At 35.6% G+C, this 19,438-nt stretch overlaps 1 protein-coding gene across 2 annotated transcripts; it reads right to left on the bottom strand.

Moving 5' to 3' along the window:
- Window positions 1-1,541: 1,541 nt before the first annotated feature.
- On the bottom strand, window positions 1,542-18,405 carry LOC113731185 (pentatricopeptide repeat-containing protein MRL1, chloroplastic). 2 transcript variants are annotated; one of them, XM_072074554.1, is made up of 19 exons: window positions 17,833-18,405; window positions 16,167-16,893; window positions 15,810-16,047; window positions 15,296-15,359; window positions 15,067-15,211; window positions 14,832-14,947; window positions 13,411-13,539; window positions 13,066-13,239; window positions 12,761-12,919; window positions 9,260-9,400; window positions 8,077-8,176; window positions 6,984-7,092; window positions 6,787-6,878; window positions 5,707-5,797; window positions 4,496-4,727; window positions 4,328-4,417; window positions 3,977-4,025; window positions 2,891-2,984; window positions 1,542-2,139 (listed from the first exon to the last, which is right to left on the bottom strand). In XM_072074554.1, exons 1-19 carry the CDS (start codon window positions 18,148-18,150, stop codon window positions 1,905-1,907), a joined length of 3,303 nt encoding a protein of 1,100 aa, XP_071930655.1. In that variant the 5' UTR covers window positions 18,151-18,405; the 3' UTR covers window positions 1,542-1,904. The 2 variants fall into 2 exon arrangements, with proteins under 2 accessions (XP_071930655.1, XP_027112098.1); XM_027256297.2 differs by having other exon boundaries at window positions 4,328-4,420; window positions 17,833-18,404.
- Between the last annotated feature and the right edge of the window lie 1,033 nt (window positions 18,406-19,438).

Here is a 19,438-nt window from a genome sequence, read left to right as displayed (position 1 = left end):
TCGATCAGAGCAATTTCGCCGATTTAGTTGCTGGAACTCTACTGCAATCAGGCGCCAGACAAAAATTCAATCTTTTAGGTTTTTCAACATTTGGACTATGTCTACATATACGCAGTCAACTAGGAGGGTAACCATGTCCAGTTGTCTCTCACACATCCTCTGTTAGTACTCGGAGCATTTAAGGATCACAGCTTCAGCTCTTATTCCGTACCAAAGCTTCTCTTCGTCGCATTGGAAAGGATTTCTTTCTCCACCTTACACCCAATAAAATTAATTTTAAAAATATGTTTGAAAATTAACACTATTCATAGTATATTTCATCAGTTGTGTTGGCTATACACAAAATTTCATATATAATTGACTAAATTTTACCCTCTGATCAATCATTACTTTGACTCATTTTCTACCGTCTAAATGTTTCGTGTAAATTAAATATCAAAATATTCTTAAAAGAATATCAATTTTTAGTATGTTGATCTAAAAATTAAAAGAAAAATAATAACACAACTAGATGATTTATAGAGATAAAATAATAGATGCGAATAAATGGAGGAAACTATGAAAAGAAATTCAATGGAAAAGATCCTAATCCCTGACATTCCAAGTTCTACATGCGTTCGGAAAGTAACGGAAGTTTAGTTTATAAGCTTGGATCCGTGAATTATTATATCATTTCAATTAATCATTTTGAGTCCGCAGTTTACTTTAAAAAGCACTGGAGCAGTTCATCAGCACGTAAAGAAGGCGGCGAAAGAGTTTGGCCAATCCTCAGCATTTTTAGCTTTTTACACAAAAGAAAAGTGTATTAGGTCAGTTCTTTTCTGGGACAAGTAGAAATTTGGATCTTTCTTCAATCCGTCCGGCACCTAAGTAATAGTTAAATACTTGTCATCCTGTTAATATTTGACATAATGATACCTTCCTACATAACTCTTTTTTTTTTTTTTTGAAGGAGCCTTCCTAAATAGTTAAATGCACATTCTGAAAATCCATTCCTTAAGGGAGAGCACACAATTAGGTAATACGTAAAAAGGAATTTCACAATCCGCTTCGAGCAATTGATTCAATTTAGCTTGAAATGCCAAGTCCCTAAATTTTTTTTAAAAAAAAAAAAAGAAAAAAGAAAAAGGGCTAACAAGTGCCCTTGTTAAAAGACTCTTGAGGTGTTTAATTTTGTTGCAAAAGAACAGTTAATTTGACAAGGTATCTAAATGCAAATAGTATAATAAATGTGAGTGTGTGCATTAATATGAAAACTTAGGTGTAGAATTAAAAGTATGTTAACCAAAACTCCCAACAACAAAATAAAAAAGCAGCCCAATTTGTGGCAACAGCATCAGGTGCCGTGCATAACTTGCCTTTGACATAACTGACGCCTGATACATGAATTAAAACTTCAGTCTTTTACCTGCCTTGTTCTTCAATGTGTTTGTTCCTTTGTCTTCAATGTAACTCCGTACGCTCTGAGATGCCTAGAAATCAACTAGTAATACAGCCTAAAGTAAATATTTATGTATAACTATATTGACAGACAGTAGACGAATCTCAACAACCTATACTAACTAATAAATGAATAATATATCTCCTTCATAAGTTTATACAAAATTCTCTGAAGACTTCGTGTCTTCATAACGTCCAAGGAGCATATATACTATTTTTAAGAGGCTACACGCATCTCAACTCGTTTAGGAGATGTTACGATGCTAAAACCAAGGACTAACTCTACTATTTTCCTGATAATAACATCTTAACCTTGCTTGAACTTACAGTATAAAGTATTTAGAAGTGATCATCCCATAAACCTTTCCACTCCAACTGCCCGGCAATGCTAATCAACAGGGAGGTCAAACAAGGCAGTGAATAAGCTAAGCCTCATGCATTGCCTTGGACCATACACAGACTGACTAGTCTAAAGACAAATCACCTGTTCTAATGTTTCTCTGTTGATACATGATTCCTTTACCCAAACGCCTTTGGAATGAGCTCCGATCCGTAGGCTTTCCACTAAAAGGAGAATCAAGCTTTGGCTGGAACCATTTTTTCACAGCACCGCCATTAATTCTTACTTTCCCATGTGATTCATTCCCTACAAAATGTAGTCCAAGCCTCCTCAGCAATGCTGCAACTGCTTGGCTAATCCTGTCAACCAAAATAGTGCATTACATATAGTTTTTACACATCATAGAATCAGGTTTGCATCATTTCTCCACACAGAAGAAAAAGGGAAAAAGATGAACTAGCCAAAAATAAATGGAACAGATGCCTATTGGTGGTATTTAGCAGTTGGCCATGACATAAGTACTCAATGAGAATTGGGAAAACCATCTTCCTTCCAACTTTTATATTTGATTCAGTGAGAATAATTTAACATATTTGAGCTAATAAAACCTTAATTAGAAACAACTCATCCATGCTGGTCTACAGACTGCCAATGGGAAGTCAGATGCAGCAGTTCATTTCATGTCATAATGTCTTTAGTTCCTTCAACAATTATCTTTACAGCACCATGGTACAACACCCGTATCTGATATTTCATACTTAAAAGAAGTTCAGTATTTCAACATTTTTAGAGGAGATTAAATGCTTTTAAGTGAATTTTCAAACCAAAAAAATAAAAACAAAAAGAGGAAATTGTTTTTCTAATTTAGATTGAAGATGCCATGCCCTCTACGCAAGTAATATAAAGTATAAACCAGTATGGTTGAACCAAATTAAGACACCAAATTAAGATACATAATGCATCATGACATAATATTTACTTCACCAAAAATAAAGCAATCTACATGCGCAGCACTAATCCTATAACTGCTTTAAAAGTATCAATATGCAAAAGTATCATGAAGTAAATAAACACAAAAGTCAGAAATTTCCCAGAAAAGAGAACTGATACCTTCCAGCAACTTTAATAGTTTTCTCCCCTGATGGAGTTTGAATTTGTGTCTTCTCCAGTGGCAGTAGAATAGACAAGTTCGGCAACTTTACACCTACAAGAATGAGTGCACGTAAAGGATACAAAAGCAACAGTTGCTTAAGCTAGCATATAAACTAATTTCACTTCGCACTTGACATTTCCTTCAATACCTTCAATGTTTTTTTCCCAAACACAAGCCATATTACGCTTTACATAGAGTAAATGATTCAAATGAGAAAATTTTAAGATATGATATATACAACAAGAGAAGGTAAAACTTGACGCCCCAAGAAAAAGTCATAATTTGGCAAAATACAAACTTGGACTTTATAAGACTTATTAGCTCTTTTGCTTAAACCATGCTCCATCAAATAGATAATCTGGTAATGTTGGCTATAAGCTTCAATTGTTGGCTGTTGCAGTAGGACTGCATATTTTGTTGCATTAAGGAGCAGCTACATGGCTGCCAAGTTTTACATGGACAAGTATTCTTCATCTCCAATTCTATCTGCCTTATAAGAGTGGGATATATGGGGCAGCTTATGTAATGAAGGATATTATGGTTATTCTTTTGTATTCTTGTTTAGTGCCTTTCATTTCCCTTTTTAGCGATACTTGAAATTTGTACAAAGTTCTAATCTCCGATATTTTCATCTTCGTCAAGTACTAAGAATCCATGAATCACTTGAGGTTACCTTGTTTATGTCTTAGGGCATTGAATTTGGAGGTGTTTTGGAAATCCATTATACTTACTGTGATGATATTCGTTCATACAGGAATCAAGTTATCACTATTTCCAATTCAAGTTACAGTTACTTTAATTTTTTTTTTTTAAGAACTTCTTTGATGCCTTGTGGCTTTTGATATGTTCAAAACCAGTTTAACCTCTAAAGTGCTGCAATCAGATACTAGGAAACAAATAGAGAGATACACAGACGCACGCACACGCATCAAAGAATTTGATCATAATCTTTGGACTCAACTCTAAATAGTCTAAGCTCAAGCAGTAATAGTAATTTAGAGTCTAAGCTCAAGCAGTAATAGTAAAAAAATGTGTTGTGGTACCAGCTGCGAGACGGTGCTTGAGACCCTTCAGTACCGTCAAGATATATACCTGATCAAATTTCACAAAATACTATTATTTTTTCATTTGGGTAAGTAGAAACTAGTGTTATATGTGAATTTAACTGAAGAAGCATGTCAAACAACCCACCCATCTCGCCCAACACCTAAATGAAAAGGCAAAAGAAAATAAGCTTCATCCCATGAAAATGTTTCATGCATATGAAAGAGGGGAATACAAATTTGAAGAAACAACTTGAGGAAGGGAAAGATGCTTAACACTAGGAAACAAAGAGAAGTTTAACCTTATTCCAGTTGCAGGACTACCAGAAAGCAATTAAGAAACATGCTCACCTCAGCTGCATGGATAGGCAAATTCCTCACATCGACAATAATCGGGCTTCGTTTTAAAGAGACAGCAGGTACAATCCCAAGTGAAGCAGCCTCCTTCCAACACAGAAAAGGTTTCAGGAAATGTGACCTCAGGTTAAAGTGAAGAAACATTATTATCTTTTCACAAACCTCAAGAAGTGAAAATGCACGTGGATCATATTCCCCAAATCCATCAACCAATGAGAAGAGTTTTGAGCCTTTCGATGTATCAGTACTAACACCCAGATTCTCAATGAGTCTGTTCCTAAGGGATACATCATGAGGAAGTTGCAAGCATCCCAAAACTTGTGAAAGTTCATCCACAGTAGGAGCCACACCAGCTACAACTGCTTCTCTGTAAACCATTAAGGCCAGTGATGTCCTGCAGAGAATTTATTTTTTTATTAACGACCATGTTCTTCTCTGCTGTCTGTCATGCCAACAGCCCAATTAATTCAGAAAATCTTTATTCTTTTTATCAGGTTGAGTGGACGAGTATAATATACGGAGTATTAGGTGGCATTTATAGAGCAAACGATCAGAAAATATCAACAGTGTCAGCTTGACCTTTGCTGGTTCCAAGAACCGTGGACCAATATAAGTTGTTGCAACAGTAAACTGGGTAAATTCATACTCTTATACACACAGCAGAACAACACAAAAAAGAAACATATATCAACAACTCGCATACTGCAGGCAGAGGATAAAGGTCTTAGTGACATATCAAAAGTGGAAACAATGAGCTAAAGTTTCAACCAAGCAGATAGAATCTCCAGGAAAACGAAAGGCAAAGATGCTTATGAGCACACCACATACATACTTAAAGTTAAGTCTCTGGTAAAACATGCAAATCAAAATATCAATCATAAATAGATTCAGGTCAGCATATTTGAGGTTTCAGACCATCTCTCTGATATTGGACAAATATACCAGACTCCAAAAACTTAATACTGAGTTGCCTAGAAAACCTAAAAGTTACTGGAACCTCCATCAAAAAGTGAAAGCAATTGCCTATAACATTTATCTCAAGCAAGTCTTGAAGTAAAATCCAATTAATTACAAAAAGAACATTCTAAGATGAGGTCAAAACATAATTCGTCAGCTGATCAACTATTATTTCATAAAGAAACAAATACTTCCAGTGTCATGGTGCCTGGACAAGTTAATAACCTAGTACTGGAGCCAACTTGTTCCCTATAAAAATCCAAAGAAAGGATGCTCGCTTAAAAAACTTAACGCCAAAAAAAAAGTGCCATACCAATATGACTCCCAAACTGACCACTTCTTGTTTCTTACAATTTTTAATACTTGAACAAAGCTTCTGAGACAGATAAGCTAATTAGGAAAGAACAGGAACCAACCATTTACTGTCAAGCTGTAGATAGCCAGACTTGAGGGAAAAGACCGGCTCACCAAGTGCACAAGCTTGCTGGAATCTCCTTAAGCACATACCTTCAAGAAAACAAATCAACTAAATAATTATGAGGCTTAAATAATTTTAAAAAAACTGCAGCATTAATTTATGAAAGAGTTTTCTGTAAATGTCAGCATTTTGAATCTTGTGCTAACACGCATGACATGTATATATGCCACACAAAAGGAAAAAAAATCATGGTGACAACAGTACTATTTTATCAGGGCTGACACTAATCAGATTGTTGCGCCAAGGTCCTATGTTACTCATACTTGGGGATAGGAGTCCCATGGACACGAATTTTCTTGAGCAAAATGAAGAGTCTAACACAGGAATGGGCCCAATTACAAAGCCCAATCTGCCAATTCTTAATTTCCTGACAATAGATCAATAAGTGCCATGAAAGGAACCAACTATCTGATTTGCAAACAGTATTAGGTGCCAAAAACAAGTAAATCACAAAGTTCAAGGACATCTCATAATAAGGCAGGATGACAGTACAGAACCATCAGTTTACTGAATCACACATGTTCTGTGGAAAAATAGAATTAGTTATCAATTTAACCACTTCCACAAAAATGCAAGGAGTTTTCTATCAGTTCAGCAGCATCGTTCTCAAGAAGTTTGAACAAGGAAGCATGCTTCAAAGGTCTACATTTAGCTTTACTTCCATTCAAAAACTTTTACAAACTTCAAGTTTCCAGAGAAATAGAATTATTTTCTAGTATGAGAAAAGTTGCTAACTGAAACCTGACAATTGATTAGACAACAATGACAAATAACTTGACTTCGTCGTATGAAAAAACAAAACTCCCAGATAATAAAAGACAGCAAAACGTGATTGAGATTCAAAAGTTGTCAGAATATGGTGCCACTTTTACGACTCTTATACTTTTAGCACCCAATATGACAAATTTAACATACTTGCTGACACAAATCAAAACTAGAGAAAATAACCACAAGAATCATTTTCTGAAATTTTTAAGGAAAATTGTCAGAAAGATCTGATAGCAACCCTTGATCATACCAATTAGACACCTGCACATAACAAGGTTAGGGGCAACACCATCCTTCTTGGCTTGAGAAAAGAGCATTAGGCCAACTTCCAGGTCATCCTTTCTACAATAAGATCATACCATATATATTATACAGCTGCAGATTTCACCAGGAAATCCTTGATTTTTCAGTGGTAGTGAAAAGACTATTCAAGACGAGAGCTATTACTTTTCACTTGCAACTAGTAAAATCGAGTATGTTATGGTGTTTGGGCATAAGCCCCGCATCTTCATTTCAAATAGGACTTCTGTAGCCTTCTGTAGTTGATCTGCTTCACCTGTAAGATAGTTTGATCTTATACACGAGTCCCAAATAAATCAAAAAATAAGATTCTGAAGCTATAAGAAACCATGCATATCCCCATCAGAAGGAAAATGGGGTTGTTTCTGTTACTCAAGTATCTCGTTGAAAAGCTGAGAGCAGAGAAAGATAAATGAAGGTTGGAACAACACCTTTTCTTTTGGTGCAGGTGTTGAGGGTGGAGGAAGAGTTAAGTAGATGACAGCAGTAAACCGGTTAGACATCTAGCCTGAATCCTATTTAGTATCATTTTTCTTTCTTTATTCCCTCCAATTTTAATAGCAGCTTTTCCAAAGAGCTCGAAGAGCACCAACTGAAAGAAAATGTTTCTGATGATATAGCTTTTAAAAAAGCATGAACCAAGAGAAGAAACATTTTAAAACCTAGCCAACTAAAATAAATATCATTTACTAACAAAGAGTCGTATTAAAATAGGCCAAGAAGGCTAAAACCCGAGCCAAAGTATTTTCCTTTTAACGTTTAGAAGCTATTTATTTCACCCAACCATGTGATAGAATAGCTTTGCATCCAAATTTTGACAGCTATGCAATAACCAACCTCCTAATGGTTAGATTTCGTTGTTTTTCTCCCTTTCAACCTAACGATCTTTTTTTGGTCTCCTTCTGCTTCTTCTTCTTCTTCTTCTTTTTTTGGTGCAATAACAACAATTCTGAGGCTTTTCAGTAAGTAAGTGCATATTCTTGGAGAATGAACCTTATATACTAGTAACCAGGTAGAACGAAATTGACTCTGATTGGAAAGACCAACCATCTCTTACATGCTTGAATAAAACTATAACCTGTTTTACTTGTCTAATTCTGCATCTATGAGTGGCTGGATTATATATCGCCTGATGAAGTAATTCAAAAGTGACTGGAAACCGCAATGCTTGAACATATCAAAGTGAAATTGAATTTATTTTGTCTAAACCGAAATGACCTGAGGAAGCAAATAGACTTACATAAGGCAGTTACCAGGGCATTCATCATGGAAACTGTTGGTTTCAAGTTGATGTCCTTAATATCTTCATACAGCTGCAGAGCCTTCTGCCAGTCTTTTGCCTAAAGATGTATTGAACAAGCACGTTGTTACCAGAGAAATATTAAACAAGCATATGAATGTTAAAGATGTTGAACATTATTGTGGACCAAAATCACCATCCACTTAAGAAGGCTAAACTGGCTTGCATAAACCAGTAACATCACGATGATAGTGCATTTGCAGGTTAGAGTTTCTCTATGCTCATAAGCCCATCTAAAGCAGTGATTAAAATTGATGTAAAAATCTCTTTGCTAAAATTGCCTTAAATGCATTTTCTCCTGTCCTGGTCTTCTTCACATCATGTAGTGAGAATTTCATCACGAAAATGACAAGATTTATCGGGAAAAAAAGGTTAAAAGGGAGGTTTTCTTTTTCTTTTTTTTTCTTGTTAGATTTCTTTGTCTAGAGCAATTATTTTTATCCAAGTGACATATTCCCTTCACAATTGACACATTTTGACAATTGATATTTGGGAAGGGGAAGCACCTTCATGAAAAGCAGGTTCTTCTAATCCATTAAATGGTCTAAGTTTTAAACTAAAATCAAAACACAGAGAACCCTAAAAGCAGCAGAGGGATATATGTGCTTCCACAAGTTCATTGTTTTGCTGTCAAGAACTAAACTCAAAGAATGACTATTTAAACTTGACATGGCTAAATTTATGCTTAATAAAACTTCAACAGACAGAAATAGGAAGCAATCCTGACACCTAAGATTTTACATCTTTTCTATCCTTTGGTCATAAGACTGTCAATCTATACTCATTATAGATTCTCAATCCTGCAATGCATCTTATTCTTAGTGCATTAGCGTATACCAAATAAAAACATGTCATGCAAAAATCTCCTCTTTACATAAAGAAAGGACTCTGAAAGATGATATTGAACATCTTAATGTTGTTGAAATTCAGCCAAGTTTTCTTGCCATAGTTGTGACCTCTTTTTGCATGAAAAATTCTTAATACATTGAAGAATATAGGTACTTACACCTAACCCCTCTAGCAAAACATATGAATCTGGTATTTTAATATCATACTAAAATTGGGCTCATATGTAACAGCACCAAGAAGACTATATTTTGCTAAATCACTTGACTATACATACATTGCTGCAGGCTCCCATCAATGAGCTATATGATATGCTTCCAGAAGGTATTCCGTTAGCTCTTGCTACCTTTAGAATTTCAAATGCAGCATCCAGATTTCCAGCATGTCCGGCAACATCTATCAATGCACTGATAAACATCTACCAAAAAGAAAACTGAATTAAGTGAAATGATCAAGTCATGTGACTTCCAACAGACTGGGGAAACCTTTAGATTGACTACTTTACAAAGGTAAGCTCTCTGTCTAGCTGCAAGACTAAAACATGAAAAAAGCACACCATGGAACAACTATGTTGTTGTAGTGTCCTTACCAATTCCACACATTTTCCTTTGAGAGTTCAAGTTATGCAGTAAATATACCAGTAGTTATAAACAAAAGATGATTACTTAAAAAGGCTCCATCTTTAAGGTTAGATGTTGTGGCATATACCTGGCAATCCATGAATTCAAAACAAGATAGAGAAATATAGCTTTTTATGATTACAAACAAAATGATAGGTAAAAATTTTTTTTTAAAAATCATGAAACCAGAAAGTTTAATTAGTAAGCTCCAAGATTGCAGCCTCAACATGACAACTTAGAAGCCAGTCATACTTCAACAACAAAACATACCCAATGAATGATGTAGCAATACCATCATTCATAACCACATTGACATAGGACTTGATCTTTCCTTAATCAGAAGGATAATAAAAGGCTGTCATATTTTCCAAGCACTCATTTCTCTTTCACTTCATCGATCTCTAGGCATTTGACAACCGCAAAACAAATCATCATTCTTAAACAGAAGCATTTCATTAATTGTTCTACAATTCATCATTTCTTCTTTTATGTTAGAGAACTCTCACAATTGAATCTCATAGTGGGAAACCAATACTAAATAGGGATAATTCAGAAATCTCCCCAGAGGTTTCTGATAATTTCACTTGGCTCCCTTAAGGTTTCAAAAATTACAACCACCTCCCCTGCCTATTTAAAATGACAATACTGACTTTAATATCTTAATAAAACTCCCTTGTTGCCATGTTTATACAAAGGATGGATTTTAAATTTTTTCCTTTCTCCTTCTTATTCATTTCTCTAATATTTCATTAGAAGTATAAAAGAACTATCAATGTTATCCCTCAAATCTATCCAAATCAAATGTTAAAGTAGTAATATTTTTTTGATAACTTTTAATATCATACAATTTTTTTAGCTCTTTTTTTCTTGGTATCAAAATCAAGAATAAATCAACAATAATTAAAAACAAATGGTCCAAAATCACTACCAAACTATGGTAGTTCCATCACTAAACTAGTCCATAAACTTTTATTAAAAAAAAATAGTCCATAAACTTTAAAAGAAAAAACAAGATAGTACTTTCTTCTCTATCTTAAAAAGAATCTATATCCCCAATAAAGCACTATAAAAAATAGCCTATTATAGCAAAAGATTTATTGTTATAGTTGATTATCAAATAACAAATATTGGCATGAAAAACTTGAGATTCTTTTTCTTTTATAATTGGCATTTTAGGGTATTCATTAAATTTTTTTACCCTATTTTAAGGTTTGTTACCAAAGTGTCAAATCAAGGGAGGTAAGTGTAATTTTTTAAACTTCAAAGGAACTAAGGGTGTGTTTGGTTCTCACAGAATTGGAGGCTTAGAATTAGAATTGGAGCACCAATTCCAAATCTTCGATTTGGACGCTACCAGTGCGAGAGAATTAGAATTCAATTCGAATTCTATGGGCCATCAATTCCACAAATTCAATTCTTTGGCAAGACCTAAGAATTACAATTCCAATTCCATACTTTCACCTCCTATTCGGGTTAGTACGCGGATCCTAGATGGATTAAATCAGTAAATTTACGGGTCTCCATATAATGAACAAAAGCAAAACTGAAATGAAAGTCTCTCTCTCTCTCTCTCGTCACAGACCAACCACCGTTTCTTGTGCAGCTCTTTATCCTCCGCATCTTCCTTCTCCGCCTCCTCCCATACTTCCTCCTCTGCCTCCACCTATACTTCCATCGCACCGTTCCTGTTTTCGTGCGCTGATGCGTTGGAAATTGACGGGCGTGACTTCAAGATGGCGGAAGTTTGTGGGGCCACGACTGCTAGCCGGGCCGTGGGGCTGAGGTCAACGGATGGGAGAAAGAAGATGGGGGGCATTGGTGGTGGGGTGGCCATGAGCAATCCAACGGCTGCAGCTATCACTCACGTGCTGAATAACAAGCAAGAATTCTGCAAGGGAGTGGAGGATTTAATAATGGTGTCTTTGGGCAATGGTGAAATGGATTGCGCTGTCGGAAATCACTGGAATTCTTCCCCGGCGGAGTATTCTTAGGAATGCTTTAGCACCAGCAATGTTTATTGACTATCAAATTAGACAAGACCATCCTGAAGTTGAAATTTGATAGGAACCTATTCGGATTTAATTTAATATTAGAATGGCCATTTATTAAAAAATAGTAATAATGTAAAATTGTGCTTTTCTTTCTCTTTTTTCTTTTGGCTAAAATCACTTTGTTTGCATATTCATCTATTAAAATTTCTTGTAAGATACAAAGTTCAAACATTTATAATAGGTACAAGTTATGACTTTCCTTCCTTATTCATATCATAGAGTAGTCATTTGATTTTCTAAAATTTAAAGTTCTTAACTTTAAAAAAAGTATCAAGGTTTTAACTTGATAAATATTAACTACATTTTAAGTTAGAATATACAATTATTTTTTATTTAATATAATTTAATTAAGAAAAAAACAAGAATAATTTTTTTTTGCAGAGAAGGAACTAATTTGTTTTTTTTCTTTAAAGCTTTAGTAACAATTAGTTAAATGCAAGAAAAAATAAATTATTAAAGGCACTAATTGGCTTTTTCCTTAAAGCTTTAGTAACAATTAGCTAAATGTTAAAAAATTATTATATAGTAAAAAAAAAAGAATTTTTTTATGTAAGAAAATGTTAGTTGGAAACAATTCTAATTTTTAATGAATTCTTCTCCCATCCAAACAAAGAATTTGGAATTCCAAATGAATTATGTATCAATTCTATGCATTACCCAAACAAAAGAATTCCAATGTTTTGGAATTCCAATTCATAGAATTCTAATTCTATAGAATTCCAATTCCAATTCAATTCCAATTCTGTAGAACCAAACGCACCCTAAGTGAAATAGTTAAAAACCTCAGGGGAGGTTTCTGAAATTATCCCTTTATCAAAATGGATGATAACCATATTCTAGTCAATAAATGATCCTCTATGCCACCAATTACCATCTTGATGGCAATTTCAGAGATCTCTAAGAAACTTGCAATGATAATACAGGCAAGTAAAAGAATGCCGACCACAATGACAATATAGGTCTCCATTCTCTCAACTCTGATTCAGGCAATAAGCACTCTCTGAGGGAATAGAAGAAACAGATTCAAGTAAAACATCACCAGAAAGTCATAAAAAGAGAAACAACAGCATGCACCATATTTAAATGCTGTGAATTTAAAAACAGTACCTCATCAGGGGCAACACCTCTTATTGTCATGTCACTATAGACAGCACAAGCAAACTCCCAATCAGCATTTTGGCTATTAACAGCAATGGTGTAAACCTCCGGAGTTCCCTTGATATTATATTCATCAAGCATTTTGTACACCTCTCGCGCCCGATCAATCTATAAATTAATCAAAGGAATCAAATCTAAAGGAATTCATTGACCTAGATGAATCACGGAACCAGTGAAGAGGTTGGACCATAAAATAACTCTACAATCATAAATTCGGTAAGTTCTTTCCAGAATAGACTGACAGACCTCCTTACCTGACCAGATCTAATGCATGCTTTTATCAAGGCACCAACAGTAATGTGATCAGGGTCTATGGGGCGTATCTCTGACCTCATTTCTGCCAAGACATCAAATGCACGATCCACTGCTCCTGATTCGCCACATGCAGTGATAAGTGCATTGAAGACAACCCGGTCTGGCTTGACATTCTACTGCATACAAAGTGCAATACATATGAAGACTTCTTGAGAGTCAACTATATTTGATAAAAACTGAAAATGAATCAAATGAAAGCAACAACTAACAAAAGTAACTGGAAAGCATATTTAAGAGTCATCATATGCTATTCATAAAACTCCAATAAGCAACAGCAGTCATACCTTTGACTGCATAATTCCATAAGCACCAAAGGCCTTTGCAACTTGCCCAGCTTTGGCACAACCATCAATAAGTGCACCATATGTATGAACATTTGGTTCCACTCCAGCATTGACCATTTCATGGAAAACCTAGAATGTTGCGCAATTTCAATGACTACATAATAACCATAGGAGAACAAATAAAGAGTACAAAAAGAAACAGAATCCAATACTTAATAATCAGGAATTGTAGCATTCAACATGTTCCAGGAAATGCATTCACCAATATCTACTTATGCCAAAAGAATATAACCAACAATCAAGGTGACATTCAGCCACTAAATCAAAGAAATTATTTGTTGTCAGTTGTATGTCTATATTCTACTATCTTCCCTGTATCATCATCTGAATGATGCAACAAAATTCAGCATTAAGTTTGCTTGCTAACAAGCTGACCACACCAAAAAATGGCATTTTTTACTAGGATCCTAAAGTTTGAAGAAAAACAGCTTACACTTCAGGTGAACGCCCTTAGGGCTGAAAATTAAAACCAAAGAAAAGTTCAAATAAAATTATAATATAAACTGTGATAGACAGCTTAAAGAAACATCCAATCGCTTTGGGAACCACTTTCATTAAAAAATAATATCAAAAGCACTTTCCATTCACAGTGAGCCTCCACCATTATTAAGCAACATAATTATGAAATAAATTTCAAGTATGCAAACTCACTTTAGTTACAATCTAATTACAGTGTGGATAAGAGACAGCATTTTTTTGTTCACAAGTCAAGTACCATATGATAGAAAACCATCACATAGTTATGGACTATTTTCCTGAAATACTATCTGACACTGGTAGCTTGCCATTTGTGTGGATACATTCTTGGACAGACAGAATACTAAACCATAGGGATGAATATAGAAAGACCTTAACGCTTCCATGTGGATTGGCTATTCACCGCCTTTATCCACTTGGTTAGCAGTCCCCACAGTGTAAATATCCAATATAGTTTGATATACCTCAAAAACGACATTGACGCATACTGGTAGTAAGTGAATGGGCACCTCAAAAGCATCCATACCAACAGAATCCCAAGATACATATTTACATCAATAGAAGTCTATCGGGAGAAATAACATCTGATCACGAAAAAGACTTATGACAAGAGTATCTAAAAACTGCCTACTTATTTCTCCTGCAAATAGCATTTTTCTCATATTACAAAAAGAGGAAAAGCAAAAGCTACTGCAAATTTCAGTGTTATTATTTTGAATGAACTAGATGCATACAGTGGTAATGAATAATAATAACTTTCGAAGAATCAGACAAAAAAATGAAGCAACTACTTTACTAGAGGTGATAAAAAGAAGTCAAAGATGAAGACACTAGCGAGGAGGTCTGAGTAGCAAACTACAAGGACTGACAGCAACAGGAAGCACCTTGAACATTGTATCAACTTTCCCAGCTCTAGCACAAGTAGAAATGAGGGTAGTGTACAGTTTGCAGTCTGCCTTCAACCTGGCTTCCTGGACTAGTTGCAACACTTCAAAAGCTCCTACATTTATTGACTATAAAATTAGGAACTTAAGTTATGACAGTAAAATTACATTACGATACTGAGGTAATTCAAAAACTTGAGATCACCAAGCAGGGGGAAACATGAGAGCGTTTTACCCTCTGAATCTTGAGCACTTGCACAGACAGACATGAGCATATTGAATGTGCTTAGAGTTGGATTTGGGATAAGCTTTGTGAAACGAAAAGCTTCCTTGACAGCCTTTTGAGTTTTGCAGGCTTTAAAAAACCCTGCATGATAAACCTGAGACAAACAGTATTTATTGGATATCAGCACAGAGGAATGTGCACTAAAATAGAACGTGGAAAAATGCTCAGAAAGTCGTACTTTATCCATATCCAACAAACCCTTGCTTTCCATGTCTTCAAGCATCTCAATGCAATCATTTAACCTAAAAGAGACAGTAACAGAGGAAAGTGCCTTAAGACAATGCAAAAAGATCACAATTGATGCTCTGTTTCAGTTTGTTTATTTTCAGATATTGACTAGCCGTTTTGGCAGCTTCTACATCAGCTATGTATCTCTTATTTCTTGATTTGTTAAAACTTCTCTAGTGTGAAAGTAAGGAAATTTGGTATACAAGTGAAAATGTGTCCCTCCAATTAGAACAGGACACCTAGAGAATTTAAAAATTAAGAAGGAAATCTGGTTTACAAGTGAAAATGTGTCCCTCCAATTAGAACAGGACACCAAGAGAATTTAAAAATTAAGAAGCAACAAGCCAAGAAGCGAACAAACAGGATGGTTACGTATTGAAACGCCCAATTAGACTTTCATTTTCTGTGAAGCAAATATCTCAGGCATGAAACTCTTGAGAAAAAATATGAAACAAAATGGTTACCGTCCATCTCTTAAAAGTTTACTGTAACCACCGAACAGCTGTGGTGAACGATTTCTGTCATGCATGTGCTTCCCTTTCAAATTATGGGTTGGAGACAAACTCTTCGATCTATTCTCGTGAAGTTTTGCATTGTCCTTATAAGCAGGAGACTCTTTTCTCTTTCCCATGTCTTCTTTCCAATGGGATGAGCCATTGTTATAATATGAAACGTGTCTTTTTTCATGGCCTTCAGTTTCCTCTGAAAGAATAAGCATACTTCAACTCAGACTAGTTCAGACAATTAAATTTTCAGCAACTTGTGAAAAGAACAAGCCATGAAAATCATGCTGGTTTAGGGAAGAAGCGCCAGGGCATAACCTGCGCGGTGAGAGAGCTGTTGTCTAAGAAATTGTTCTCCATCTACAACGGAAGCCTTGAAGAGTGATGAGTTACCATTCTTGTGCAGAGAAATACCAGAGGATAGTGCTCCAAGACCATTCAATTTTGCCATAGGTGCCTCATAAAATGTGTAGAGGTCTTCACGGTGACTAAGGTCAGGCTTTATTTGTTGACCTTCTGTCAAAATTTCATGGTCTAGTCTTCCAAATTCAGTAACTCTACTTTGTACATTAACTGGAAAAAATGAAGCAATATGTGGCTTTTTTACAAGAAGTAGCTTGGTCTCTTTACTGTCACTTCCACTTTCATGTTCACACCTCTCCAATTGCATTTCACTTGGCTCTATATTAAGAGTAGGTCCTGCGACTTCTGGTTCTGATGGCAATAATGGGAGAGAGGATACAGACAAACCTTCAGATTCTCTTGTGTGCAGAGAATCATTGACAACAGAAGCAGTCATTTCACAAATAGACAACTCAGATGTGTTTGTAGCAATGGTAGCTCCATTCATCACATTGATGTCATCAAGATGCATCTCAGCCACAACGTCCTCATGATGAAAAGTATTGTTGCTCATTTCAATTGGTAGGTCTACTTTTTTATCAATAGGAATGTTCCTATTTAGAAGTATAAACTCTTCCATAGACAAGCTGTCCATCCTACTCTTGATATGTTGAAATAGGGGATGTGTCAGCCTCCCTGGCATCTGAAAAGTTTCAAAGTGAATAAGAAAGCTAGGCCAGCATAGAACTAAAGCAAATTCAAAATTGACTTGCACAGGTTCACCAAAAGCACAACCATGTTCAAAAGAATAAATTTCATTATTATCAGCAAGGCAGTAGAAAGGACTTAAGAGAAATCTTAACTCATAGTACAACACAAAAACAGGTGAGACCGAGTAGGAGAGCAAGGTTTCTTATGATCTCCATCTATGACCAGAATGCAAAATTAGGAAACATGTATCTATGATCAGTTAGTGACAAATAATTTCGAATCAAATTATCCATCAGATGCTAATTTCACTAAATCCATCTAAAATTACTAAACCACTGAAATGGCTGACACAAGGAGCTAAACTTCTCAGAACCATTTACCCTACAGAGTGAACATAGAATCCATGAGCCACAAGCAAAGAAAGAGTATATCACATGTGCGGACAAGTATCAAAATGGGAAGGAAAGGTTCTTTTTATTTCTTCCCCATGTTAACTTTATCAGCCTGCCAGCCCTGCTGTGAGAATGGAGAGGGAAGGAGCTACAAGCAAATAAAATAATATAACTCAAAAGAAAAAAAAAAAAAAAAGAGTTCCAGACTTCCAGTGATGGCAGACGAACATCCTCGAAAATGTTCAAACTAGAATTCAAGTAAACTTGCTATGCGTGTCATAGAAATCCTAATGTTACTCACACTGTGCACGATATAATTTAAAAAACTGGCATGCACAAAATTAATGAGAATATCCTAAGGCTAGAACACCTACTAAAGGATGCATTCTTGAGCGCATCAACATTCATCAAAAACTAAATGACAGAACAACATCGTATCACAAATGGAAGATCATTTTCAGCAAAACCGTGATACACGAAGAATGAAACAGAGTGCAAGACCACACACTGCAGTGAAGCTTGTAAGAGCCGGAAAGTACCTGGTTGTGCTGAGCATTATTCCTTCTTTTGGAATAACTGTGAAAGACAAGGATGAAGGCAGAGACGGCAACCGCGGTGACAGCGACGACAAGAACGACGGAGTGCGAGTCGAGTGAAGCTCTCAGTAGAAAATTTCTGGAGTGGAAATGAAATCGAAACCCTAGCTTCCTGCATTGTCGTCGAAAGCGGAGGCCTGGAGGCCTCAGATTGTGGCCACTGCCGAGGAACTCCTTGCGAAGCAATGGAGCACAGTGGCAGCCAGGGGAGCGGAAGGAAGAGAATGGAGAGGAGATCGAGGACGACAAGCTCAGTTCCATTATTGATACTGCGGCTGCGGCAACATCGATTTAGGAACGAAAAGATTCATTTAAAACTTGAAGGAGAGGAGTGGTAGACTGACTGGAAACGATCAAGTAAATGGGAGTGTTAGCCTGTTGCTCCTGCGAATAAAGTTTCGTTGTTGTGGATAAGACGAGCGCAAAATACAGGAGGGGTGAGGTGCAAATTCCCACCACCCCCTGCCCAGGGGTGCGCTGACGTGGCGTGACTTTCTCTTTAGCCTTGAAGATTATCCCTCTCTCCTTTCGGCTTTCCCCTTTTGGATCCATCCACGGCCTTCCATGGGAAACATTCTTGGCTCTATGAGCATGTGATATTAGGCCTCTCTTCTCCATCTAAGGCCCATTTGATTTTTTAATTTTTTAGTTATAAAGATTCAATTTTTTAGAATGCATTTAACGTCAAATGTACCTTCTTTTCCTTAAAAAAATAATGAAGTCCACATGAAAATTGACTTTCTTAAAAAAAAAAAAAAAGAGAGAGATTTCAAACGGTGAGTGAATCGGATGAACTTTTGGTTGATGATTTAAGTGACTTATATCAGATCAATATGTAAAATTTTTTAATTATAATATTAATCATCGAAGATAATACTGAAATATATGTGTAAAAATGTGGCAACTCGTTCAGTTCATAAAGTTTAGGAACTAGATGGAGACGAAAAATTTTTAACCTATTTGTAGTGATATACATAGCACTTTATTTAGTTTTGCCCTATGTTTTCAGAACCGGACCGGATATCGACTCGGCCGAGGTCAGGGGTCAATGGTTCGATCGGGGGTCGATAGGGGTCGAACCGGATGACGTCATAAATAAAAATTATTTAAAAATTAAATTATTGTATATAAAATATCCAATAACATATTGATATTAATAAAGGTATATTCATATATATTTGATGTTTCAAATATATTTAACAAGAAAATACAAAGAAATTAGAACAATCAAGTAACAATTTATATTATTTAATAAACATTAACAAGTTTAGAATTAAAATTATGGATTTAATTGAAAAATAACATCAAATTTTAGGACAATATTTATAAAGTATGAAATATTTGAGGTATATTAATAAGTTTTCACAATTTAGGGGCCAAAACATAATATTAAAAAAGTTTGAACTTTTTTTACAAAAGCTCCTGTTGGACCGGTTTTTCCGGTTTTATACCGGTCAAACCCGATTTTTTACCGGAGTTGACCGGATCTTGAATCTCCCGGTTCTGATGACCAACTCGGACCGGACACTTGACCGGTTCCCGGTTCAAC

This window comes from Coffea arabica, chromosome 2c, assembly GCF_036785885.1.
Source record: "Coffea arabica cultivar ET-39 chromosome 2c, Coffea Arabica ET-39 HiFi, whole genome shotgun sequence".
Classification (NCBI taxonomy): Eukaryota; Viridiplantae; Streptophyta; class Magnoliopsida; order Gentianales; family Rubiaceae; genus Coffea; species Coffea arabica.
The sequence above is the reverse complement of the archived record's forward strand: the minus strand, read 5'-3'. Positions and strand labels throughout refer to the sequence as shown.